At 32.4% G+C, this 27,265-nt stretch overlaps 1 protein-coding gene and 1 long non-coding RNA gene across 4 annotated transcripts in view; one reads left to right on the top strand and one right to left on the bottom strand.

The window, feature by feature from the left end:
* Itfg1 (integrin alpha FG-GAP repeat containing 1) overlaps window positions 1-27,265 on the bottom strand; it is a 220,638-nt gene that overhangs the window by 3,453 nt on the left and 189,920 nt on the right. For 2 of the 3 annotated variants that reach the window (XM_015488770.2, XM_015488769.2), the window contains 3 exons: window positions 4,365-4,489; window positions 3,603-3,685; window positions 235-352 (listed from right to left, as the gene is read on the bottom strand). In XM_015488770.2, the coding sequence (XP_015344256.1) occupies window positions 235-352; window positions 3,603-3,685; window positions 4,365-4,489 (326 nt within the window). The remainder of the gene's footprint in view (window positions 1-234; window positions 353-3,602; window positions 3,686-4,364; window positions 4,490-27,265) is intronic. The other variant, XR_007343503.1, reaches the window with a different exon arrangement.
* On the top strand, window positions 235-3,741 carry LOC125612996. Its single transcript, XR_007343504.1, has 3 exons — window positions 235-354; window positions 2,869-2,873; window positions 3,610-3,741. It is a non-coding gene; the product is annotated as an uncharacterized LOC125612996 (long non-coding RNA).

Here is a 27,265-nt window from a genome sequence, read left to right as displayed (position 1 = left end):
TTTTGTGACACAAAGAAGCCCTTTTATTGGGGTCATTATTGGGATGAAATTATTAGTTATGTATTTAGTACTTTTTTGTTTTTGTGGTGCTAGGGTTGAACTGATGGCCTCATACATGCTAGATATGCACTTTACTATTAAGCTACATTCTCAGCTCTTTAATGATAATTTTAAAGAGCAACCAATACATATAATAAATTAACCAAAGTTAATGTTTCATTTAAATAAACAAACCTTTTCTTGCCAATGTAAAATGCCAATTATAGCCAAGATGAAGACACAGACACCAATGAGAGCTATAGCGGTAAGTAGCACAATATTACTTGGTGTAAGATATAGTTTGGCACTCCAGCTGTAGATAAAAACAGAAAAATTAAAATTACAAATGTTAACTTAAAGATAAGCTTAAACTGAGATCAAAAAGCAAAATAGCTTATTAAGTGATAAAATGAGCCATTCATTAAATAACTCACCCTCCTATTCATTAACTATAAGTAAAACAAAAGCAATTAAATTTAGAAGAGTGCTAAGACTATGACTCCTGCAGAGTTCATATTTTTGTTAGAAGCTAGGTGGAATTTTTTTTTTTTTTTTGGTCTGATGCTAGGGATTGAACCCAGGGCCTCATGCATGCTAGGCAAGTACTTTACCATTGAGCTATACTCCCATTTTACCTGAAGTAGAATTTTTGATGAGATATTTTGATATTTTTCTTTTTCCAAGTTTGACCCTCTAAAAATTATTATTACTTTTTGTGGTATCAGGGGTTGAACCTAGGAGTGCTCTACCACTGAGCTACAACCCCAGCTGTTTTTATTTATTTAATTTACTTTATAGAGATAGTCATGCAAAGTTAAGAAGGCTGGCCTTGAACTTGTGGTTCTCCTGCCTCATCCTTTGGAGTATCTGGGATTACAGGCATATGCCACTGTGCCCAGCTAAGCAGTATTATTAATTTATCAAGGGTACTTTGGATGAGCAAAGACATCGTTTTCACATTTTGACTGACCTGCTAAATTTGAAACCTGAACTCTTAAAGATATGTGGTCATGACTTCAATAAAGTTTCTGTATCATTTTTTTTTATTGACCCTTGCCTACACATGCAGTATGACCAACTGAAACAACTGTATACATAGACGGCATGTGCAGGACTCGCCCCATTTCTGTGTCTTGGTTAGAGGGTTTACATTACTATAATGATTTTTATATTGAGAACAATGATAAAATCACCTTCAGTCCTTCAATGTTAATGTCAACAAACAGGTTAAAGGTCATCAACATAAACATAACTAGTTCTTCTTGCCTGAAACAGTATATACAACACAACTTATAAACCCCGCAAAGCTTAAAGCCAAGATCTTTATCACCAACACTGCAGGGGGTTATATACATAGAGCATTTTGTTCTCCATGGAAACAGAAAATGGATATTTTCATTTCAAAAGTTTAATAAAGGTAAGATCATTCTGAAGAATAGCAAATAGCTATTGATATATTTTGGGATAATTAAAATTTATTGATCCAGAAGGTAGATTCTAGTCAATAAATATTAAAATATACCTCAAACTAAAATCAATTTGATTTTTATTATGTACATAAATTTGAAAAGAACATTTCCTCAGAAAGAGCAAGATAAATTAGTTGAGGAACTCTGTAGATTGCTCATATTTTAAAAAACAGTTCTTTCATGAGATATTTTGGGTTTTGCTTTTTAAATATATATTTTTTAAAAGTCAGTAACAGACACAAGGTAAATCCTCAAGGCAGTTGCTTGTACCAACTATCTTGCATACATGAACATATATACATAGATACCTTTTAGATCACAGTGGTTGTTGATTACACATACTTTTTTGCATTCTTTTTTTTCCTTACCATTCCATGGCAGTAAAAATAAGTCATGATACTGTACTACATAGAAATACCTATATATAGTTTCCTGCTTATTATCTATTTTCTAATTTTTTAAATAAATTTCATGTATAGAAATATGAACCAGGCCTAGGTATGTATGGTAGTGCATGTCTGTAGTCTCAATTAAATGGGAGGGTAACTTGAATCCTTGAGTTCAAGACCAGCCTAGGCAACTCTGACTCAAAATAAAACAAAATGGAACCAAGTTTCCAGTGAAACAGTTTCTATTGATGTTGAAGCATAATGCTGTAATAAAGTTTGTTTTCTCCAACATTTTGGTTCTAAAGTCCATATGTCTGTCATAAAATTACGTATAGATGTGCTGGTAAACTTGTTCTCTGCAGGGTAGGGGGAAATAGAACTGATTTATGGCATTTGCCAGTTTTCAGAGAGTAAATTCTCCTACAATAACTGATTTTAATGTGACTTCACTGAATAGAAATGGAAAAAGATGCACACAGTTGTTGAGGTGTCATGAGATGGTCTGGTCTAGCACACCACAATAATACATCTCATCCAAAAACTTAATAAAGAAAAAGGCTGAGAGTGTAGCTTTGTGGTAGAATGTATGTTTGGCATACACAAGGCCCTGGGTTCAGTCCCAACCCAGGGGTTGGAGCAGGAGTTGGGGGAAGACAAAAATGCCTATATTTTGAGAATAAATGTAATAAGCAGGATCTTACTGATAGAACAGAATCAATGTAATTAAAAACTTAACAGATAAATTAAGGATTTAAAGTTAAATGCTATCTCAAGAAAGGAATGCATGCTGATAATAAGAATAAAAACATTTACCTACTATGTGCTTGGCACTGTGTTAACTATTTCGCATCCTTATCCTCTTAAGATAGGTGTTCTATCTCCCATTCTATAGACACAAAATTTGGGCCATAGAGAACACAAAATATTAGCTCCCAATCTCACAGGACATCAGTGGAGCTGAGTTTTTCTAGTCTAGGTCTGTTTGGCTCTGAAATTTGTGTGCTCAATTTCTTGGGATGTATACTACTTTTCAAAGAATTTAGTTAAAAGATCAGTACTTATTAAAAAATGAACCATCTTAAGGCTGAAGTCATATAACTCAGTGGTAGAGTGTTTGCCTAACAGGTCTAGATCTGATCCCTGACACTCAAAACAAAAACAAAGCCAAAACAATTTAACATCCTGAAACATTAGAATTTATGAGTAGTAAAACAAAGAGTAATTCATTTAAGCAGAATATATATATATATCCTTAACTAATTAACCTGCTATTTTTCTAATAGGATTGGATTTGTTCTTCATGAAAAATGTCAGAGACCTTTTGTTGTAGGTATGTTCAGTCATTTAAAATTTGCTGTAAGCAAATTAAGTGATGAGCATTCTTAGGAACATAGCAGGAATGTGGGTTTCTGTGTGTATGTTTATATGTGTACAGTGCGGGGGATCAAACCTAGGACCCCTAAGAATAAGAAAATTTTAGGGGCTGGGTGTGGCTCAGTGGTAGAGCACTTGCCTAGCATGTGAGAGGCCCTGTGTTTGATCCTCAGCATCACATAAAAATTAAATAAAATAAAGGTATTGTGTCCAACTAAAAGCAAAAATTAAAATAATTTAAAAAAGAATAAGAAAATTTTAAAGACATTACTATATCTATCATACAGAGTTGGCAGTATCTTTACTCAATTTAGTCAAACAGGAACATTACCTTCGAGGGACATTGTGAGGGTATGGAATGACAATTAGCTGGGAATTTGGAATGATTGCAGTCCACTCTTGTTTTCGTACAGACTGAAAAAAAGAATTTAAGAACATTTAACATCTAGGGTATAAAGAACACAATTATTTAATTCTAAGTAAACAAGGAAAAATTTCAAGTAATGTGAGATGATGAAATACCAGGTATGAATTAAAACTAAATTTACATATATAGGGCTTCTGTATCCTCTGTTTGAAAAATTTTCTTATTTTTTATATTATACTTGTATCTTATGAATTTATTCACCCAACAAATATTTATTGGGCAAAAATATTTAGCAGGTGCTGTGTACAAATGCACATTGAGGGGAGACTGACAAAAAGAGTAAGATGTAATTTACTAACACAAGTAAAATATTACTATTATATATTGTATTTTTATGTATTATACTTATATATTATTGTGCTTATGTCAGTTAAATATTAAATGTTAGGTGGTGAAAACTGTTAAGAATAAGCAGGAAAGAATAGGAAGTCATAAAATTTACGGGGGGTGAGATGGAAAAACTACACAATATCTTCAGATCATGATGTACTACTTAGTAAGATAAGCTTAGATAGGTCACCATCAATCAGTTTTTTTTTTTTATTCTTTTAAGGGAATAACAATATTCAAATTATTTGTATCCAACTGGACTCAAATTATTGAATTGAAATATTTAAACATTGAATATTTAAGGTCAGAATTGTAAACAACTAAATTTTTACTTACTGTCTCTCCAGAAGGACGGGGAATACCAACATAAAGATGGTCAAGAAAATTTGCACTTCGACCTAAACCAAGTACGTTGTATGGTAGTTGGAGAGCTAAATGTGCTGATTGGCTGAGTTGTCCAGCTAGATTTTTTTTAAAACAATGCAAAACAAAAAACATCTTTGGAAACATTATTCCCATCAAAAGATAAAATGAGAAAAATGTAAACATTCAGGTAATAAAACTATTCATAAGTATAAAAAATGTGAAATTAACATCCAGTTTATTGATATTAATGATTTACTTTTTACAGAAAACAGATGTGATCCTCAAAGCTGATTTACAAATTTGATTCACATACCAGATATATCACCCATTTAAAGTATACATTTAAGTGGTTTTGAGTATATTCAAAGAGTTTAGCCATTACCACAATATAATTTTAGGACATTTCCAATACTTGAAAAAGAAACTCCATATCTACTTAGGGGTATTCTTGTTTCAACTCCCATACTTCCCACTGAAGGAAATCTCTAATCTGTTCTCTGTCTCTACAGATTTACCTATTCTGAAGACTTCACATAAATACAAACAATATATATGGTTTATTGTCACTGGCTTCTTGCATTTTGTTTCAATAATTAATTGCCAAATAATGTTGTATTATGTGATGTATACTATCATTTTATTTCATTTATTACTTAATGGATATTTGAGTGATTTCCCCTTTTTTGCTATCATGAAAAATACTGCTGTGGACATTAATATACAATTTTTGGAATCTCCTTACATTTTCCTGTCTTTTAATTAACATCTAAGAGTGTTTAACATCTTTAGGAACTACAAATTATTTTCCAAAGTAGCTGTACTGAAGTTTGATAGGATAAATAACTTTTAATGTTCTGTAGTATAGCAGGATAATTATGGTTGACAACAATTGTATATTTCAAAATGGCATAGAGGATTCTGAAGAATAATAATGTTCTAGGGTGATGGCTATGCCCATTACCCTCATTTGATCATTACATGTTGTATATATGTACTGAAATGTCAAACTGTATTCCATAAACATATATAATTATTATGTCAATTAAAATATATATACATTTATAAAAAGTAGTTGTACTTTTACATATTCCTGCCAGCAATGTATGAAGGTTTCAATTTTTCTACATCCTTGATAACATTTTTTCTGTATTTTTTTTGACTATAACCATTTTCAAGGTTGTAAAGTGGCATCTCACTGGGGTTTTTATGTGCATTTTCCTAGTGACTAATGATATTATGCTTTTTTTCATGTGTTTGTTATTTGTTTATCTTCATTTATATTTCTGTAAGGTTACTAGTGGCTTCCTTTTGCATTCTGGATTTTAGTTAATTAGAATCTTCTCTTTTTACTGAAAACTTCAGACCAATATCCCTGATGAAAACATACACAAAAATCCTTAATAAAAATACTGGCAAATTGCATGCAAAAACATTCAAAAGATGATCAAGTGGTTCAACATATGGAAATCAATAAACAATTCATCACATTAATAGACTTAAAGACAGGAATCACATGATTATCTCAGATGCAGAAAAAGCATTTGACAAAATACAGTATCCATTCATGTTCAAACTAGAAAAACTAGGGATAGTAGGAACATACTTCAACATTGTAAAAGCTATATATGTTAAACCTAAGGCCAATATCAATCTAAATGGAGAAAAATTAAAAGCATTCCCTCAAAAAATTGGAATAAGACAAGGATGCCCTCTTTCACTACTTCTATTCAACACAGTCCTTGAAACTCTAGCCAGAGCAATTTGAAGGAAAAAACTAAAGGGATATGAATAGAAAAAGAAGAACTCAAACTATCCCTATTTGCCGAAGTTATGACTGTATATTTAGACGACCCAAGCTACTCCACCAGATAGCTTCTAGAGCTCATACATGAATTCGGCAAAGTAGCAGAATATAAAATTAACACCCATAAATCAATTGTGTTCCTATACATTAGTAATTAATCAACAGAGAAATTAAGAAAACTATTCCATTCAGAGTAGTCTCAAAAAAAAATTTGGGAATCAATCTAACAACTACAATGAAAACTACAGAACACTCAAGAAAGAAACCTTAGAAGATGGAAAAATCTCTCATGTTCTTGGAGAGGCAGAATAAATATTGCCAAAATGGCTATACTACCAAAAGTGCTATACGGATTTAATGCAATTCTTATTAAAATTCCAATGATGTTCTTCATAGAAACAGAAAAAGCAGTCATGAAATTCACTTGGAAAAATGAGGCCCAGAATAGCCAAAGCAATTCTCAGCAAGAAAAGTGAAACAGAAGGCATCACAATATCAGACCTTAAATTGTACTGCAGAGCTATAGTAACAAAACAGCATGGTATTGTCACCAAAACAGACATGAAGACCACTGGTTGAAAACAGAAGACATACAGAAAAACCCACATAAATACAGTTATCTCATACTAGACAAAGGTGCCATAAACATACATTGGAGAAAAGATAGCCTCTTCAACAAATTGTGCTGGGAAAACTGGAAATCCATCTGTAGCGAAATGAAATTAAACCCTTCTCTCTTACCCTGCACAAAACTCAAAGTAGATCAAGGACCTAGGTATTTGACCAGAGACCCTGCCACCTACTAGAATAAAAAATAGGTCCAAATCTCCATCATGTCAGCTTAGGAACTAACTTCTTCAATAAGATTCCTAAAGTGCAAGAAGTAAAATCAAGAATCAATAAATGGGGGCTGGGATTTTTAGCTTAGTGGTAGAGTGCTTGCCTAACACATGTAAGGCAATAGATTCGATCCTCAGTACCACATTAAAAAAAAAAATAAAGGTATTGTGTCCATCTACAACTAAAATAATAATAAAAAAGAATAAACAGGATGAGATCAAACTAAAAACCTTCTTCACAGCAAAGGAAACTCCTTAATCATGAACATGAAGACAGAGCCTACAGCATGGTAGAAAATCTCTGCCATCTGCACCTCAGACAGAATGTTAATCTCCAGGATTTATAAAAAACTCAAAAAACACCAAAAAATAACAAACCCAAATAACCCAATTAATAAATGGGCTAAGGAACTGAACAGGCATGTTGCAGAAAGAGAAATACAAATGGTCAATAAATATATGAAAAAAATGTTCAACATCTTTCAAAATTAGAGAAATGCAAATTAAAACCACACAGATTTCCTCTTATTCCAGTCAGAATGGCAATTATCGAGAATACAAGTAACTATAAATGTTGGCAAGGGTGTGGGAAAAAGGTACACTCATACATTGCTGGTGGGACTGCAAATTAGTGCAACTACTCTGGAAAGCCATATGGAGATTCTTCAGAAAACTTGGAACGGAACTGCCATTTGTCCAAGTTATACCACTCCTCTACATATACCCAAAGTACTTAAAAATCATCATACTGTAGTGATCCAGGCACATCAGTGTTTATAGCAGCTCAATTCACAATATCTAAGCTATGGAACCAGCCTAGGTGCCCCTCAACACATGAATGTATAAAGAAAATGTGGTATATATACACAGTGAAATACAACTTAACCATAAAGAAGAATGAAATTATGGTATTTCCCAGTAAATGAATGGAACTAGAGACTATCATGCTAAGTGAAATAAGCCAGTCCCCAAAACCAAAGGCCAAATATTCTCTCTGATATATGGATGTGAACACACAATAAGAGGGGAGTGGAGGGAAGAACCAGAAGTTCCCTGGATTAGACAAAAGGGAATGAAGGGAAGGGAGGGAGGGGATGGAAATAGGAAAAACAGTAGAATGAATCAGACATAACACTTCTATGTTCATACATGAACACCCGACCAGAGTAACTCGACATCATGTATAACCATAAGAATGGGAAAGTACACACCATGCATATATAATATGTCAAAATACATCCTAATGTCATGTATAACTAAAAAAAAAATAACAAAAAGAGAATCTTCTTTTTTTCCTGATATTTCTATTTAAAGGTTGGTCAATTTTGTTAGTATTAAAAGAAATAGTGTTCAGTTTATTCTGTTTCTGTATTATTTATTTTCTTCATTATTTGCCATCTTCTGCTTTCTTTAACTGTTGGCTTTACTTTTTCTAGTTTCTGAAAGTGGAAGATTAGGCTTATGCTACTTATTGGGGATTGTTCTGATTTTCAACAAAGGTATTTACAGTGGTAAATTACCCTATATGAACTGTTTTCGCTTCATTCCATTGATTTTGGTATGGGGTGTGTGTGTGTGTGTGTTTTATCTCAAAATGTTTTCGATGCCTTATGATTTTTTCTTTGCCTCATTGTTTATTTTGGAGTGTATTGTTTGATTTCCACACATTTATGAATTTCCAGTGTTCTGTGATTTTTAATGTCATTCCATTATGGTCAGAGAACATACATGGTATGACTTCAATCCTTTTAAATTTATTTATTCAGATTTATTTTATGACATAGCATATGTATGGTCTATCCTAGAGACTGTTCAGTGTGATCCTGAAAAAAGTGCATATTCTGCCATTGTTGGTTAAAGTGTGCTATACACGTCTTTTAGGTTTAGATGGTTTATAGTTTTCAGATTCTTTCTCATTGATCTTAGTTGTTTGATCAATTCTGAAAGTGAGGTATTAACGTTTTCATTATTTATATTGAACTATCAATTTCTCTTTTTAATTCTTCATGTATTTGGGGGCTCTGTTAGCTGCATGCATCTTTAGAGTTGTTATATCTATCAGGTCTCTGGTTAATAAAATATCTGTCTTTAGTAACAGTTTTTATCTTACTGTTTACCATATACTGAAGACAGTATATTTCCTTTATTTATTCTGCCAATCTATGTTTTGATAGAAGTATTTATTTAATTTACATTTAAAATAATTAACTGACAAGGCCATATTTATGTCTATCATTTGCTATCTGTTTTCTATGTCTGATGTTTATAAAATTCTTTTATTTCTCTGTTCCTGCTTTCTTTTGTTAAGTCTTTTCTATAAACCCTTTAAATTCCTTTGGTATTTCTTTTACTATATATATTTTTAGAGTTACTTACTGTCTTAATGATTGCCCTGGGGATTTCAATTAACATCTTACCTTAAAAAAATCTAGTTCAGATTAATACCAATTTAATTCAAAGTGCATCTAAAAACTTTCCTCCAGTGTAGCTCCATTCCCTTCTTTTCTTCTGTGATGTTATTGTTATATAAATAAAATTTTATACATTAGTAGACCATTAATACAATTTTCTCTTTTAAGATAGTTTAGTATTATTTTCACTTGATATTATTTTGTGAATACTCACTAATTGTTGAAAATCTTCAAAAACAGATGAGTAGAGAGAAAGATTATTGAAATATCAAAATTCTATTAATTGAGAGAAAATCAAAGGTAATGCAGTGTAAAACATACTATTATATATGTTAACAGCTATTTTTCTAAAATATCTCTGCAGATATTATACAATTCTTTCTTCATAATATCCTCTTATCATTTAAAACTAACCCTCTAATGTTAGATATGAAGAAATTTTCCTCATCTATCAGTTCTTTAGAGAACATCTCTGTATTATCAGTAGTTTGTATCCAGATTATTTTCTTACATTCCTAGATAATGAACAATGAATTAAGGAGTAAAAAGTTTAAAACTTATTTTTAAATATGGAAAACTTGTTTTCTAAGAAGAGGTTGTGCCATTTTACATTTCCATTAGTTTTCAACAAAAGCTCCCATTTCAATTTAATTTTTCTTTAATTAAGGTGAAATTCACATAACATACAATTAGCCATTTTAAAGAATAAAATTACAGCATCTTAAGTATTTTCAAAATGTTTTGCAGCCACCAGTTCTCTGTTGTTCCTAGTTTTCACCCATCATTCCATAAACACACCTTGTACCCGTTATCCATAATATTCAAGCTTTCAATCCCTATGGATTTGTCTATTCTAGATACATCATATAAAAAGAATCATATAAAAATTGACCATTTGTGCCTGGCTTCTTTCACTTAGCATAATGTTCACAAGGGTCATATAAGTTGTAGCAAGTATCAGTACTTCCTTTCTTTATATGGAATGATACTACATTTTATGAATACACTTTGTTTATCTATTCTACTAATGATGAAAATTGGAGTTGTTTTTGTTCTTTGGCTGTTATTGATGCTGCAGTAAACACAGATGTACAACTATTTCTTTAAGACTCTGCTTTCAACTCTTTGGATTATATACTCAGAATTGTAACTGTTGATCATATAGTAACTCTAGGTTTAATTTTTTGAGGAATTGCCATATTGATTTTCATAGCATTTGCACCATTTTACCTTCTCACCAACAATATAGGAGGGTTTCTATTCTTCACATGATTGCTTATACTTATTTTTTTAGTCTTTTTAATTAAAGTTATCATTATGGTTGTAAAGTGTTAACTCATTTGTAGTTTTGACTTATATCTCATGATGAATGATGTAGAATAACTTTGAGATTTTGGGCTCTCTGGAGAAACATCTAGACTATTCTTAAATTGGGCTGTATGCATTTTTGCTGTTTGCTGCAAAGGTTCATTATGTGTTATGGATACAACAGCAGTATCAGTGGTGAGATTTCTAAATTTTTTTTCCCAACATTCCATGGGGCTATCTTTTCATTTTCTTGAAAATGTCCATTAATTTTTGCACAAAATTTTTAAACTTTTAGGAAATTCCATCTACTTTTTAAAAAAATTGTTACTAATGCTTTTAGTGTCAAATTTAAGAATCCACTGCTGCCAAATCTGATGAAATGTAGATTTACTTCTGTTTTTTTTCTAAGACTTGTAATAATTTTAGTTCTTACATTTATGTGACTGACCCATTCTGAGTTAATTTTTTTTTTTAAATGTGGAGTACAACTTCATTCTGTTGCATGTCTATATACAGATATCCCAGCACACTGGCTTGTTGCAGAGGCTATTCTTTCCCCTTTGAATAGTCTTGCCATCTTTGTTAAAATTAATTGGCCATAGGTGTTTGAATTTATTTCTTGCCTCTAAATTCTACGTGATTTAGATGTCTGTCTTTATTCTAGTACTACAATGTTGATTTCCTATAGGAGGTTTTGAGCTTGGGAAGTATAAGTCCCCCCTTGCTAAAAGAATATGAGAGTCATATATGACCAAATTGACTTGAATCAGTTCTTAACATTTCTTCAAATTTTTAACTCCATTGTAGAATTCCAATCCCTGAATTCTAGGCTCATTTCCAATAGCATACTCAGCATCACTTTTTCTATGTCTAAGAGAGATTACAGTACATACAATGAATTCAAAACAGAATCCTTAATTTTACCCCCATTTCTGTTCCATCTCAGTTTTAGCAACACCATCTTTCCATTTGGTCAGGCCAGCGACCCTATAGTTATAGTACTCTCTTTTTCTCAAATCTTCCAAAGAATCAAATATATAATCAGAATAAAAACATATCCATAATCTAAGCATTTATTTCTGTTTCCACTGCTGTCCTCTTGGTCCAAACCATCATTATCTCTTGCCTGAATTACTTTAATGTACTTCTATTTGGCTTCCTTCCTCTGTTATTTCTTTTACAGTACACTGTTTTACTCAGAATAAAAGCCTGTCCTGGGTCCTACCTAGTTTACACTCCTCACCCCACATTTAACTTGTGACTTCATCTTCTATAGTTTAACTCTTCTGTTTCAGAACTTCCAATATACTATTCTTTTTGCCATGGAGATTCCAGGAATGCTTACAGCTAAGGAGTTCATGCCCTGGCTATCTCCTTTGTCTGGAATGTTCTTCCAAAGATAATTACTTGTCTAATTCCTTCACCTCTTTCAAATCTTTGTTTAAATGACACTTTCTCAGAAAGGCCCAATATGAAATAACATTGATGTGAATACCTTCCTGTGGCAATCACTATTCCTCTTACTCAGCTTTCCCTGTCTCCCCCTATCCCTTTGCTCCCCTGCCCCATACTACTTGTCACTTCCTCACAATTACATAATATTACATAATTTACTCATTGCTTGTATTCCCCTACAAGGATTTCATTTTCATGAGAGCTGAGATTTAGTCTGCTCTATTCACCTCTATATTTTAAGAGAATAAAATAGGCCCATCCCTGGCCCTGGCACATATTAGCTGCTCAATACATATTTGTTGAAAGAATGTGTATGTAAAAAAAATCTTAATCCTCTAAATGTGTCAGACCTGAGACTTGTAATGTTTTCCAGTTGAAATATGGTATTGGACAACAGAAAAATACTGTATCAATTTGTACAGCATAAATACAAATATATAGTCTACCTAGAGGTAAAGCATCAATGACAAATAAGAATTTTGAATAATTTTTAATGAATACATAAAAAATATTTGCAGTATCAGACTTCCCAACCACCAGATTCAAATGCTTGTGTCCTTCTGTCTGTGACTTCTGTCTGTGACATAGTCTGACTTTCCAGAATAGTTCAAGTATACATTATGCAATTAAAAAATAAGTTTTTAAGGTTGATTCATACTTATTTTCCTGGAGAACACTATACTGACATGCAGTTTTGACTGTTAATGTCATTCTAAAGCAGGTTATGTTTTAATTTATAATCTTGAATTAAAGAATCAGGCAATATAGGAGAAAAAGTACATTGTAATAATTTTGTTACACTCTATTTTTAAGCAAGCTATTGAACCCAAATTATGAATATTAGATAGGACACCCTATCACAACTTTAGCTCTGACATCTATTTGTCAAAAATAAAACTTAATAATACCCATATGCTGACCTAAGAGGTAGGAAAAACATACAGGAAAAATATATTAGCCAAAGAAAAAGTTATTATTTTATGTGAACAAACGTGTTCCAAAGAACATTGAATTCTTTTTCCTTGCAAGATTTTAAACCACAAGGAATTTTCATATTAACCGCATTATTTGTAACTCACTCTGGCACTGACCTAGCTTAAGCATCTCTATAAAAACGAGATGAAAGGACACATGCAAATAACCAATGTTTTGTTTAAATTTGGAAGAGAAAACTTTTCGAAAAAGTATCTGTTAATCTCAAGTTGATACTCAAACTATGTTGCCATTGATTAAAATGGAGACAAAGAACACCAAAAGATGACAAAATATGAAAATTAAAAAAATACATTCTGTAAGCAATAATAAAGGAATTAACAGGCATTAGCTTTAGGTGTGCCAAAAACTGTGGCACAGCTTCTTGTGTATTTAATGTTTCTTAACAATAATTGTGTCAAAGGTAATACTATTACTTCTTTATATTCAGGAAATTGAGAGTTAAGCAATTTGATTGAAAAAAATATATATAGCTACTAAATGGTAGAACTAAGATTTAATTTCAGCAGCTTAATTCCAAATCCCACACCCTTTTCATCACCTGAGATCTTGTCTACAGTTGAAAAAGAAGTGTGATATTTGTCTACTGCACTATAAAAAGGACTTCTTATGACATAAAATAACTTTTCCCAATGTTAGCTCCTTTCTTTTACTATTTGTTTCTCTATAATATGTATGGGGTGCTATCCTGTTATTTGGGAATCTATAAAATTCTATACCCAGTTGAGGATTCTAGTTAGCATGACATTTGTTGATTTTTGTAATTCTAGGCTATCAGCTACACTTAATTTTTGTAGTGTTTGAGGTTGTTGAGCATGTCTTAGGCTTTGTGATATTCCCATTCTATACCCAAAGCCTGGGCTTATTTAGCCGTCCTTCTTTGGGATAAAGTGATTAATCTTGTGGATCTTCATGGAAAGGCACCAATTTGCCTTTAAGAGTTTAACCCAATTATATTCCTGCTGGAAAAGATGATGAAAAAGTCAAGTGTTCTAGATATGGACTCTACACCAACTACCCTGGAATAGGCTCAGGTCCTCTGGCTCATTTCAGATGATTAAGAGTTACATTTGATAGAGATTCTCACTGCTTATATGGGAGGGGGATGCTAAGAGAAATAACACATTTTGGTTTATATGTATGAATGTTAAATTACATTTTTCTATAAGAAAATGAAAGAGGATAATAGTTTTCTGTAAGGAGAATTTTTTTAATTTTGAGAATGGCAAGTGGGATATATAACATGAATGGTAGAAGTTAATGAATATGAAACTAAGACTTTGAAAGAAAAATATTATTCAAGCTTTAATATTACATATATTTCACTATTACATATATTTCACTATACAAAGACTAACATACAAATAATTTGGCTAATAGCGTTTCCTGTTACTAATGGGCATGTGCTCCTTTTTGTTGTATTTGTTGTTTTTAGATATACATGACAGTAGGGTGTATTTGACATATTTTACATACATGGGGTGCAACCCATTACAACTGTGATTCCATTCATATGACCTACCCAAATTGTACTCCTTCTTTAATGGCCTGCTGGTGATTTTCATGCTTTTGTTGTACCGTCATATCTGCCTTGAGTTTTTCAAGTGTAAGTGACAAAAGTTCTCTTCATTAGCATGTTCTTTATTAAAAGGTGACTGATTTATGATTCTTCTGACTGGGAAGGGTATGAAGGGATGGAGAAAGAGACTGTGTTCCAGATACTGATATATTTGTTTCTTATACTAGTCTTATTCAGAGTAATTAGGATTCTATTAAAACCAAGGGTTCAAGGCTTTTTTGATAAAAGATGAAATTAAAAATTAAAACATTTTCTTTGCTGATATTCTGTTTTAATTGATAACAGGATAAGTTTCTGAAAGATGTATAGAAATCTTAGCTATAACAATTATCATGTTACCTTGTTCATAAATGCAAACCTGGAGTAATAGTTTTGTATTACTTAATGTGATAAAGCTCACTGTATATGTACATCAAAGTAGATTTTAAAAAAAGGTCTGGCAAATATATTGGTATTTATTGTCTATTCTGATAATACAGTTCTTTCCTGATATTTTAAAATAATTTTAAGAAAGCATTCCAAATTTTAAACTTATGGAAATGAATCTATATGTTAAATGCTGCACATATATACTTTAATTCTACTGGAATCAATTAAAAAATCGAAGGTGATTTTTAGTGACTTCTTGTCAAAAAGATCTGACCTGAGACCTCAGAGCCCTATATATTCTGGATAGCACAGAATTTCACAATTGTTATCCTAGGAAAATTTCTTGACCACTATGCCACATCCCCAGCCCTTTTTTTATATTTTATTTAGAGACAGGGTCTCACTGAGTTGCTTAGACTTGCCATTGCTGAGGCTGGCTTTGAACTTGTGATCCTCCTGCCTCAGCCTCCCAAGTGGCTGGGATTACAGGTGTGCACCACAGCAGCCAGCTCACTTTTTTAATTAAGAAAATTATCAACTAAGCAAGAACAGTGGTCAAAGAAAGCAAAAAAAAAAAAAAAAATGTGTTACAAGTGTGGTGATTTTTAACATTTGGAGTTAATTTTTTTTAATTTGTTATGTATAACAGAATGTATTACAATTCATATAACACATATAGAGCACAGTGTTTCAATATCTTTGGTTGTACACAAAGTAGAGTCACACAATTTGTGTCTTCATACATGTACTTAGGATAATGATGTCCATCTCATTCAACATTTGGAGTTTTTTGATAAGTGTTTATCCAGCTAAAGGGAGATATTCCTAAAAAAAATATTAGTTGTCAACAGGCTAAATTTACCTATATGAATATTATACATGACTCTAGAATTCAGATTTGTGGAGAAAAAAAAAGGGACAAAATAGATATAGAAGGTAGGAAGTCAATTTTGACAGTACTAAAAAAACAGAGGCATTTTATTTTAAAATTTGTAAACTTTCTAGGCCATAGTTACTTGATATTTAAAAACTTTGCTAAATCATCAGCTTTTTATTATCTTTTCTGTTTTATTATCTTTTCTGTTTTAAAATAGATTTCAGTTAAATGAATGGTTACCCAAATAGGAAAAAAGAATAAATGGTCTCTATGGCTTATGTGACTAAGGTACATCATTTAACTTGGACTGAGTAAATCTAGTTTCCAATGTGAGTGGATCCTCACTAATCACTTCCATAAATCAGGCATTCTATTGAGTAGAGGAATACCTTAATCACTAGTGATAAAAATACAAATCTAAGACCTGTGTTAATTTAATGTCACTATATAAATATTCCTGGGTTTTAAACAGTCTAATTAGTGATCAATTTAAGAACAAGGAGGAGGAGGCTGTCCTCAAAGAAAGGGATAATCCATGAAGAGAAAATGGTCAAACCTTTTAAAAGTATGTGGTGTATGAGTGTTAAAGGGAGCACTCTTCTGAAGACTCTAGAATGTGGCTCCAGAAGAAAAAAGTCCCAAAGTATCTTACACATATGAGGAATCTGTGGTGATATATGCTTAAATGCTAAATTGATAGATTTTAGAAGTTGAGAAACTTTATGCAAAACTTCTTATAACAATGGTTGGCTCTGATAGTTGATGTGTGGCTTAAAATGAAGAATAAAGGAACCACTGACTTTTGTTTTTCCTTTGGAATATTTTATATTATATCTGAACTTAGCTACATGGTAAGACTTTCTACTAGACTGAAAGTAGCTCCATCAAAAGAGGTGCCTAGATGCTTCTCTTCTTAGGGCACAGCATATTGGCTGTTACATGACAGCATTTAATAAATGTCTGATGTATAAACTGAAGGTTTGGTATAAATAACAAGTCTAATTTGTATAATTGTTTCTCTTTAGTTTCCCCTGAGGCCTTATAATATGTCATATCAATGACTGCTGTTGAGACATACAATAACATGATACAAGTTTACCTGAATAACCGTGCAGAGAACATAGGAGACTTTTAATATATTATTGAAAACACATAGGATTTGAATGCCAACGATATATATTCTGACACTGCTTTGTTTGGTATCTTGTCCTTCCTAAGCCTTAATTAATTTGTGTATTCGTTCACCTAAACGTTTACTGAATGCCTTTTATACAAAGATGAAAAATACACAAACCTTTACCTGGAGATTCGTAAGGATTCAAACAACAGAAAAAATATTATTTCCTCATTTGTAAAATTAGAATAACAATACCACCTACTGGATTTGGAGAGGCAATTATAGCAGTACACAAATTTTAATGTATATAAAAGTTCTTTATAAACTGTCAAGCACTATGTAAGTGTTAGTTCCTGAAAAACAGTATAAAAATTAAGTTTTTTTTGGGGTGGGGTTTGGAGATTGAACTCACAGGCACTTGACCACTGAATCACATCCCCAACCCTATTTTGTATTTGCTTTTGCTGAGGCTGGCTTTGAACTGGCAATCCTCCTGCCTCAGCCTCCCAAGCCACTGGGATGATAGGCATGTGCCACCACTCCTGGCACAATTGACAGTTTTTAATGGAAGTTTTTTCTAATTAAATTTTTGGAATGAACTAAGAAGCTTGAAACTCTGTTTCAAGCTGTATTTGTCAAGCTGCTTCCCAGTTATACATTTAGAATGTGAATGGTTTTTTTTTTGTCTCTTCTTTTTTGTTAAATTGATATATAATTCACATGCCACAAAACCTACCAATTAAAGTATAAAATGCAGTCATGTATATGAGGTTGTACTACTGTCACCATTTATTCCAGAGTATTTCTACTATCTCACAAAAAATATTCTGTCCATTAGCATTACTTCCCATTTCTTCTTCCAGCCCTGATAACCACTTATCTCTTCTTTCTAGCTCTAAGGTTGTACCTACCTATTCTAGATCTTTCATAAATCTGCAATCATAAATATATGTGGCCTTTTGTATCTGGTTTCTTCCTCTGTGTTATAGCATGTTTCATATTTTTATGGCTAAATGATATTGCAGTGTATGAATACGTTTGGTTTATCCATCCATCAGTTAGTAGACATTTGGTTAGTTTCTACTTTTTGGCTATTATGAATAATGCTACTGTAAACATTCATATGCAAGTTTTTGAGTAGACATGTTTTAATTCCTCTTGGGAATACACCTAGGAATGTAATTAATGGGGGTTCCATGCTAACTTTAATTTTTTGAGGAACTGAGTAGCCTGAGTTGATAACTGCTTTTCTACAACCCAGTGCACACATACACATCTAATGAAAGAATTGTAAAAAGCCATTGCCAATGCTTGTGAAAAATGCAAAGGGAAACAATAAAAGATATTCACAGCTCTCATAAAACCAAATTGCATTAGGTGTTATTACCTGTGGTGTTCCAATTTAATGGTCAGTGTTCCTTTTGAGTTGCATTAGGGAGTAAACTTTTCTGAGGTTATGTGCAATTATGTTTCAGTTGTCATTCTCTGATTAAAACAAAACAAAACTCTGGCCTCTTAAGTGGACAATGTCTTATAAATGAACTTAATGGGAAAGCTTTCCTTATGCTTTAGTGTACTTTATTTTCTATGGAGGAGATCTATACCTCTGAGAGGCAAACCAGTGGTCATTTTGCTGTAACAGGTCTTCTTTTTTAAGTAGCAACCTAAAACTGCTTAGTTCTGAATCAGGGAAAAAAGATGTGTAACTACCAACCAAAGGTGAGATTTTTTTTTTTTTTTAAAGTTTCAAATTGCAAGTTGTTATTTTTACTGAAACATGTAATTTTAAAAATAAATGTTCACTAGATTAAGGAAGCTGTTACATGCTACTCAACTTGGAGAGACCTGGAGGCAACTACTAGCTATCAATAGACATAAAATGCAAAAATACTGTATAATTTTTTTCTTTTGCAAAGTAATTTCTTTCACATGTGCCTTCTTTAAAGAGGACATGATTAAATTGTGAATATCAGTAACCATATTATTTTTAACTCCTGAATTCTTACCTTCTGCTTCTCTACATTTCTTTCCCTTTACTAGCCACTCAAGTCTGTACTGTCCATTTTTAAAAACTGATTTTAACCTTTGTAAATTCTTTCATATTTGGCTCTCAAGAGAATACATTCTTTTTCATAATTATTTGTTGCTGTGTAATAAACTAAGCCCAAATTTAGTGGCTTACAACTCTAACCATTTTATTTCTCATGATTCTGTGGAGAGCTGGGCAGTATCTGCTGGTATTGCCTGGGCTCACTTAAGTGGCTGCATTAAGCTGCTGATGATTGGGTGGACCTTTCTCTTTATGGTCTTGCATCCTCAAGGAGACTGGACTGGACTTCTTCACATACAGTCTCAGGGCAACATACTAGGAAATCAAGTTCCACTGAATGTTCATGATGTCTCCTTGACTAAAGCAGAATCAAGCTGGGAGGGGCTTAATTACAGATGGGAGGTGGGGAGGATAAGTATAGCACTTTATACTTGAATGTTTATTAAAATACAACTGAAGCTTTGTTTTGTAAATTAATGAATTCATTTATACCTGAATGTTCTTTAAAATAAAACTGAAACTTTGTTTTGTAAACTAATAAATTCATGTTGGTGAAGCTGGCTTCAAACTCCTCTACTTAAGTGATCCTTGTTGCTACCAGGCCTGGTTAAAATTATTTTTTATTATTTTTCTCTCATATCTTTTCAGTTTGGGAAATTTCAACTAACGTATCTTCAAGGTAATTCATTCTTTCCTAGGCCATGTCCAATCTACTAGTGAGCCCATCACAGGCATTCATTTGTATTATACTGTTTTTTATTTCCAACATTTATTTTTTCCATTAGAGTATATTAATTAGTTATTTTAAATTCCTCTCTTTAAATTCCAAAGACTCTCTGCTTTGTCTGTTCAGACCGGTTTTCTGTTTTTGCCTTTTAGCATGCCTTATAATTTTTTGTTGAAAGCTGGACATGATTGATGTAAAAGGAACTAATATAAATAAGCTGTTAGTATGAAGTTTTACATTAGGCCATGAGTTAGGCTGTGTTTACTGGTTGTTGTAGCTATATGTCAGAGGCTAAAAATGCGTTTCATGCTTGTTTTTGCCTCCTCTGTAGGCTTTGGGATTCCTTTTTAAATAGGGCCTGAAGGGGTCTGGGTGTAGCGCAGTGTTAGAATGCTTGCCTAGCATGTGTAAGGCCCTGGGTTTGATCTCCAGCACTGCAAATAAATAAATAAATAAAATCACAGAGGGCCTTAACTTTGTTTACCTCTCTTTTTCTTTTTGGAGTGCTGGCAACTGAACCCCAGGGTCTTCTGCATGATAGGCAAGCACTACACCATTGAGATATAGTCCAGCCCTCCTTGATTATTATTTTACAGGAGACTGACTGATGTTGCTGTTAAGTTTTGAGAGAGGGTAAGTATTCTATAATGGGGTCACAGACTTCTCCATTCAGTCCCTACTGCAGCCCCCACCAAACTTCTGTTTGGTGGGGGCTGCAGTTAAGTATTTCACTTCTCTCAAGTCAGTCAGATAACTGGGTTTTACCAATAATAAGCAGGTTTTACCAAGGTTACAAGATTTGGTAAAATAATTTCCCTTGATGGCAGGTATTCATTAAGGAGAACAGTAGCTCTGTTAGTAGTCTTAAAAATGTCTACTCCCCTCCTGCTACACACATATAAAAGCATAAGAGGATTATTTCTCATATTTCCTACTTGGCTATGGCTCTCAGCACAAGTGTACACACACACCCACACACCCACACAAAGATATATGTTTATGTCTGCTATAGATTTAAAACACTGGAACAAATTTTTTTCTTTGTTGATAAATTATTTTTTGTATTCTCCTAATAAATTTGCATTTTGCATCATTTTGATTTAGCTAATTCTACAACTGTATTTCTTGTTTACTTCTTCTTTATACATTTCAATCCTTCAATGTTCTTTCTTTCAGTTCCTGTTGCACATATTGTTACCACTAATTTGACATTTGATTAAGAAGATATTTAAAAATGTAAATGTTTAGTTCCTAATTTATAAAGTTTTTGATGGCAATAATCTTAATATTTTTCCACATTTATAGTTCCTGGAAAAGTGTCATGCTCAGTTGTTCAGGGAAAGATGAAAAGTATCAAATATCAAGGAAGTCTTGTAGGATATGGAATCCTAGTTCTTTAAAGATTCCACTCTAGACATCTAGATATTGTAGAAGAAACCACTGACTAGTGAAGTCAATCATTTTATTCTGACAAAATTTTACTAGTGGCTCAGGCTATCTTTTTTTCTTGTTATTCCTCTGTAAATATATACTGCAGACTTTTTGAGAATAGTGAATACATGTTATTTTTCGTTAACATTCCCAGGATTACAGCTTGTACTTAGAAGATGCTCAGTACTTTTTGAATAATAATAATTTATCATATAAATCTGTAGGAATGGGGGTTTGGTTTTGTGAATGCTTGCCTAGCATGTGGGAGGCCCTGGGCTGGATCCCTAGTATTGCAAAACAAAACCAATTTTATAGATTAATCCACTATCACTATAGAGTTTACTGTGTACATGCACCCCAATACCCAGAAAACACACATTATATGATTCTAAGTGCTTTTATATTTTTCATTTGTCAATATTCAATTTCTCTTAAATTTTTATTTTCTTTTATAAAAATAACTTGATCATGCTTATTTTATAAATATATCCTTGTAAGTATCTTTCTCAAAAGGGAGAAATAAAACAAAAATTCTTATTGTTATGGTTTTGACATGTGGTAACCCTCAGAAGTTCATGTGTAATATAATGCAAGAATGTTCAGAGGTGAAAAGATTAGATATAAGATCCGTAAACTAATCGGTGAATTGATTCACTTATGGATTGTGTGGTAACTTGTGGGCAAACACGGTATGGCTAGAAGGTGGTCACTGGGGGCATTTCTTTGGGGTTTATATTCTATCTCTGAGCTGAATTCACTCTGCTTCCTGGCTGTCTTGGACTGAGCAGCTTTCTTCAGCCATGTCCTTCTGCCATTATGGTCTGCCTCAGCTCTGGCCAAAGGTATGGAGTTGGCTGACCATGCATTGAACCTCTGAAACCATGAGCCAAAATAAACTTTCCCTCTTCCTTATCGTTCTTGTTGTGTCTTTTGGTCAGCTGACTAAAACATTATCCCTTACCTTACCTCATCTCTTCTCTACTTCTTTATAAATATATGTGGGAAAAGTGATGCGTCACTCATCTTTGAAGACATAATATATTAAAGGTTTTAGCCCACTACTAATTCATGGGAAGAGGTCGCTGCTAACAGCTGGTGGGAAGGAAAGGGCAAATTTTAATAAAAGAGTATGCCCAATTCCCATTTCTCATTTCTTATGGTATTGTTATTCATAGTACTTACCATAGGCCACAATTACCTAGTAGTATTATTACTTTAAACTGCTATTTTTCAGATTAACTAAGAAGAAAAAAAAAAAAGATCTTGCTTTATCTCTGTTCATTCCTTCTAAGACTTGACTCTTCTTAACTAGATGTGAATTTCAGATCTACCAGAAATTATCTCTGAGGAATATCTTTTAACATTTCTTTAGGGAGCAGATCTACATGTGAGAATTCCCTCAGTTTTTGTCTGATAGTTTTTATCTTCCTTCATTTAAAAAAAAATTTTGCTGGATGTATAACTCCAGATTGGTAGTTTGTTCTTTTAGTACTTAAATGCTTTAAATATTTCACTTTATTCGTTTTTGTTTGCATGATTTTGTTCTGCTATAGGTAAGATATTTTTTTTGGCTTATATCTAATTTTTTTCTTTGCATTTGCTTCTTTGTAGTTTGAATATGATATTCTTAGGTGAAGACAGTTTTGGTATTTATCCTGCTTGGTATTTTCTGAGCTTTTTTGGATCCATGGTTTTGTATGTGTCATTAATTTTGGAAAACTCTTGACTATTAATTACTTCAAACACTTCTTTATTCTTTTTTTCTTTCTGATACTCCAATTATACACATTTCTCACACTTTTAAAATATTCCAGTTTTTGGATGTTCTGTTTTATTTCCCCTTCCTATTCTTTTTTTTTTTTTTGTCTTTGCTTTTCCTTTGGGGGAATGTCCTTGACAGTGTCCAGTCTACTGATAAGCCCATCAAAAAACATTATTTATTTCTGTACAGTGCTTTTGATTTCTAGCATTCCCTTTTGATTGTTTATCTGTTCTTAAATGATCACTTTTCTATTATTATCTCATTCACAGTTTTTATTAATAATTATTCATAATTCTCTACATCATAATTCCAAACTTTGCAAAATATCTGAGTCTGGTTCTGATGTTTGCTTTGTCTATTCAGACTATTTTCTTGATTTGTAACTTAGTTGAGAAGTTGTTATGATGTATTGGATCAGGTATTAAAGGAAATTAGGTAAACAGGCCTTTAGTGTTTAGTTTTATGTTAATTTTGCTACAACTTAGGCTATGTTTAATGTTTGATATAGGTGTATGTGCCAGAGCCTTCAAATTCTTTTAGTGTCCTTGTTTTTGTCCCTCCTTTTGTCTAGGGCTTCATTATGAGCTCCTCATAGAGGCGGCCTGGCAGCTCTTTCAGCTATAATCCATTGCTATCACATTAAGCATTGTTGATATGGTGGAGTAGCAATAAAGTGGCAGGGATGGAAAGTATTCTATAATCTTATGATTAAAGAAGTCTTTTAGAAGGTTTGTATTCCTGGTTAGTGAGTTTCATAAGTGTTTCTTAGTATTTCTGTAACCTCCACACCTACGTACCTGAGACTGCTGTTTAGAAGGCTGGAGCCAGGTAAATTTATACCCCTGTAAAATCTTTTTCCTTGGAGAGTAGGCTTTTGTTATGCTCTGGGCATATTTCAAAATGGTAACTGTCCCATGTGAAGGGGAAACATGAGGGAATCTTTTTTGGATTTCTACAATGAGAAGCACGTAGAGGGGTAAAACTCATGAAAGTGTGGGGGCCACTCTTAATAAATATATGACAAAATAAATTTCTCTGTTTTTACTACAGCACATTTGCTCCATTGATTTTATATGTCAAAATAGGGGAAGTCAATATATCATAAGTTCAATAGTATAATTTCTTCTAATAGAGCTTTTACAGAGATTACATTTTGGTAGATAGTATAATCAGATGGTTGTTGACTGAACTTTAAGAAAACATGAAATATTGGGTCTATCCCAATGAAATCATAAAGAAAATAGTAAAATTATTCAGCCATCAACCACAAAACTTTTAAATTGTCTTTACTTGAAATAGTTATAGGATGAGTAAATTGAGCTTAAATTTACAAGTGTATTGGATTGCCTCACCAAATTACTTGAAATTTTCATATTTACCACATGAAAAGTTTAAATAATATTTCAAATGTATGGGGGGCATTGCTAATTGTTCATTTGTACATTTCTACATAGTGCATTCTACATTTCTACATAGTGAAACTCAAACACTAAAATATATAATAACTATTCTATAATGCTTTCTTTCCAAAAATGATATAAAGAAATAATAATGAGTTGGGCATGGTGGCACATGCCTGTAATCCCAACCACTCGGAAGGCTGAGGCAGGAGGATTGTGAGTTCAAAGCAGCCTCAGCAATGGCGAGGTGCTAAGCAACTCAGTGAGACCCTATCTCTAAAAATACAAAATAAGGCTGGGGATGTGGCTCAGTGGTTGAGAATGCCTGAGTTTAATCCCCGGTGCCCCCCCCCCCCAAAAGAAATAATAATGAAAGTAATAATGACAGTGATTAATATGTTTATTTACCACCTTATATATTTAAATGTCATTATACTTAACATAAAAAGTTAATTTATGGGCAAATGGAGAAGCTGAATTAGTTATTATAGGTCATTCAAATCAATTGTTCTACATATCTATAAAACTTTGTAAAAGGGAAAAGGAAAAAATGGAATACTTACACTTCAAACATTGGGTATATTTTTAGTTAAAAAATCCTTATATAAGAGTTCTAAAGATGTGGTCACTGGATGTCCTAATTACCCTTCAGAAGTTGTTATAAAGGCAAATTCTAATCTCTCACACCAGACCTACTGAGTTGAAACTTCAGTGTGGGTCCCAGAAATATGTATTTAGCATGTAAAGTCTGAGAATCATTATTCTAATTTAAAAAAATTTAATATGGTATTAAAAAGAGAAGAGCTATAATATATAACAATTTACTAAATTCCCAGTTCATTTTCCTTATAATGTTTTAAAAGCCAACAAGATAGTAACAATGAATGTCAACAAATTTAAAAATGTTTTTTTGGAACCACTACAATAGAGAGAATATTTGTTTTCTATAGATTAAACCACAGCTAGCTATACTGAATATTTGACAGTGAAACTCAAACAGAATATATTTTCTAAAATTATTAAAACTTGAGAAGGAAGAGAATATTGCACTTAGTATGAATTTTTCATTTTATATATTAACTTAAAACTAGAAGTATTCTAACTGAATTCATCTTTGTATCAGAAGATTCTTAACTATTTATTTATGTAAGATAACATGAATTAAGTGCCAAACAGTATGGTAGAGTGAAGTGAGGATCCATGAATTACTACCTCAGTGAAGCTCTATGTCAGTAAATAAATGAATAAAGTTCCCTAAACTTAGTTTATATGAGTGCTCAGTATATGTTATTTGTAATTATTCATATTATCTATTCTGATAATGGTCTAAAATTATACAAATGTCAATAGAAACTACACAACAGGGATATTGCACAAGACTACGAATGTAGAGTTAGTAATTAAAAATATGCACAGAAACAATGAAGTTCAAAGTGATCCTGTAATGTTTATAGCTTGGCGATAGTGGCATTTTTTTTCAGGATGCATTGTTGGATTTTAACAATTTTATATTCAGATATAGAGAGGATTGATAGATTTTTATCGTGTGGTTCTGATTTACAATGTAAATTATAGCATCAATCCTTCAATCATTATGCTAAAAACCAATAGAAATGGCAGCAATTTACATATTAGTAATGTGCCTTAAAGAGATTTTGTTTGATCTTAAAAAAATATGTAAATAGGGTAACAGTATATTTTTATGCCTGATACATGCCTAACATCAAAATAGTACATAGTTCATCATAGGTGTTTTTCATGTAGACATTCCACTTTTGCATTTTAATTGGTAAAATGATTACTCCTAAGAATTTACTATACTATCCTTTTCTCATTTAATTAGGGGTCAATCATAAAAATAAATGGATAGAAATATGGAAATGAAAATCTTTGTTTTTCATCCTAGGTAAATAGCTGAACAATGATACTATGCTTATATTAATCTATATTACCTGTCAAATAATTACATAGGAATAGCTATGTTAAAATATAAATTACTCACATTTTAAATTACTGTTCATAATAAAATGAGTTGAACACAGTGCTAACCCACACCCCACCATCCAGTCAGAATGAATTGTGAGTACTATACAACCTGAGTACATTTTTGGCTGCATGATACATCATTCATGTATATTACAGTGATCACTTTTTCACACAAATGATGAGTGACTACATAAATTTTTTGGTAGAACCGCATAAATTAAGTTTTACTACATAGGGGATTCATTTTTATTTTGTATTTTTTTATATGGAAGAATGTTATAGAAATCAAAGCCGCTATGTTATGAAGATAAGGTTTTAAAGATTTTTTAAAAATATATTTTGAATTTAAAAAAAAATTTTTTAATTAGGTATATATGACAGCAGAATGCATTTTGATACATTGTACGCAATTGCAGCACAACTTTACATTTCAATGTAGCATCACACCATATATGCATGCTGATTTATGATGGGGAGGGGAGACGCATGGGAAAAATGAAGGAACTCTGATTGGGTAAAGGGGAAGGAGTATAGGGGGAGGGTGAATGGGGCAGGAAAGATAGTGGAATGAGATATTTTTGAATATTGATTCAATTGAATCATCATAAAATTGTGGAATAAATAGTGTTTTAGTAATGCAAGACACACAAGTTTGAAGCTGTCCCCATCTCCAATACATATACACACATGTGCACACACAGTCTGCCAGTTTTTTGTTTGAGAAGCTTAGCCTCAACTGTGATAACAGGGACTGGGAAGGTCA

This window comes from Marmota marmota, unplaced genomic scaffold, assembly GCF_001458135.2.
Source record: "Marmota marmota marmota unplaced genomic scaffold, marMar, whole genome shotgun sequence".
Taxonomy (NCBI): Eukaryota; Metazoa; Chordata; class Mammalia; order Rodentia; family Sciuridae; genus Marmota; species Marmota marmota.
Note: the sequence above shows the minus strand (reverse complement) of the source record. Positions and strands in the feature narration are given on the sequence as shown.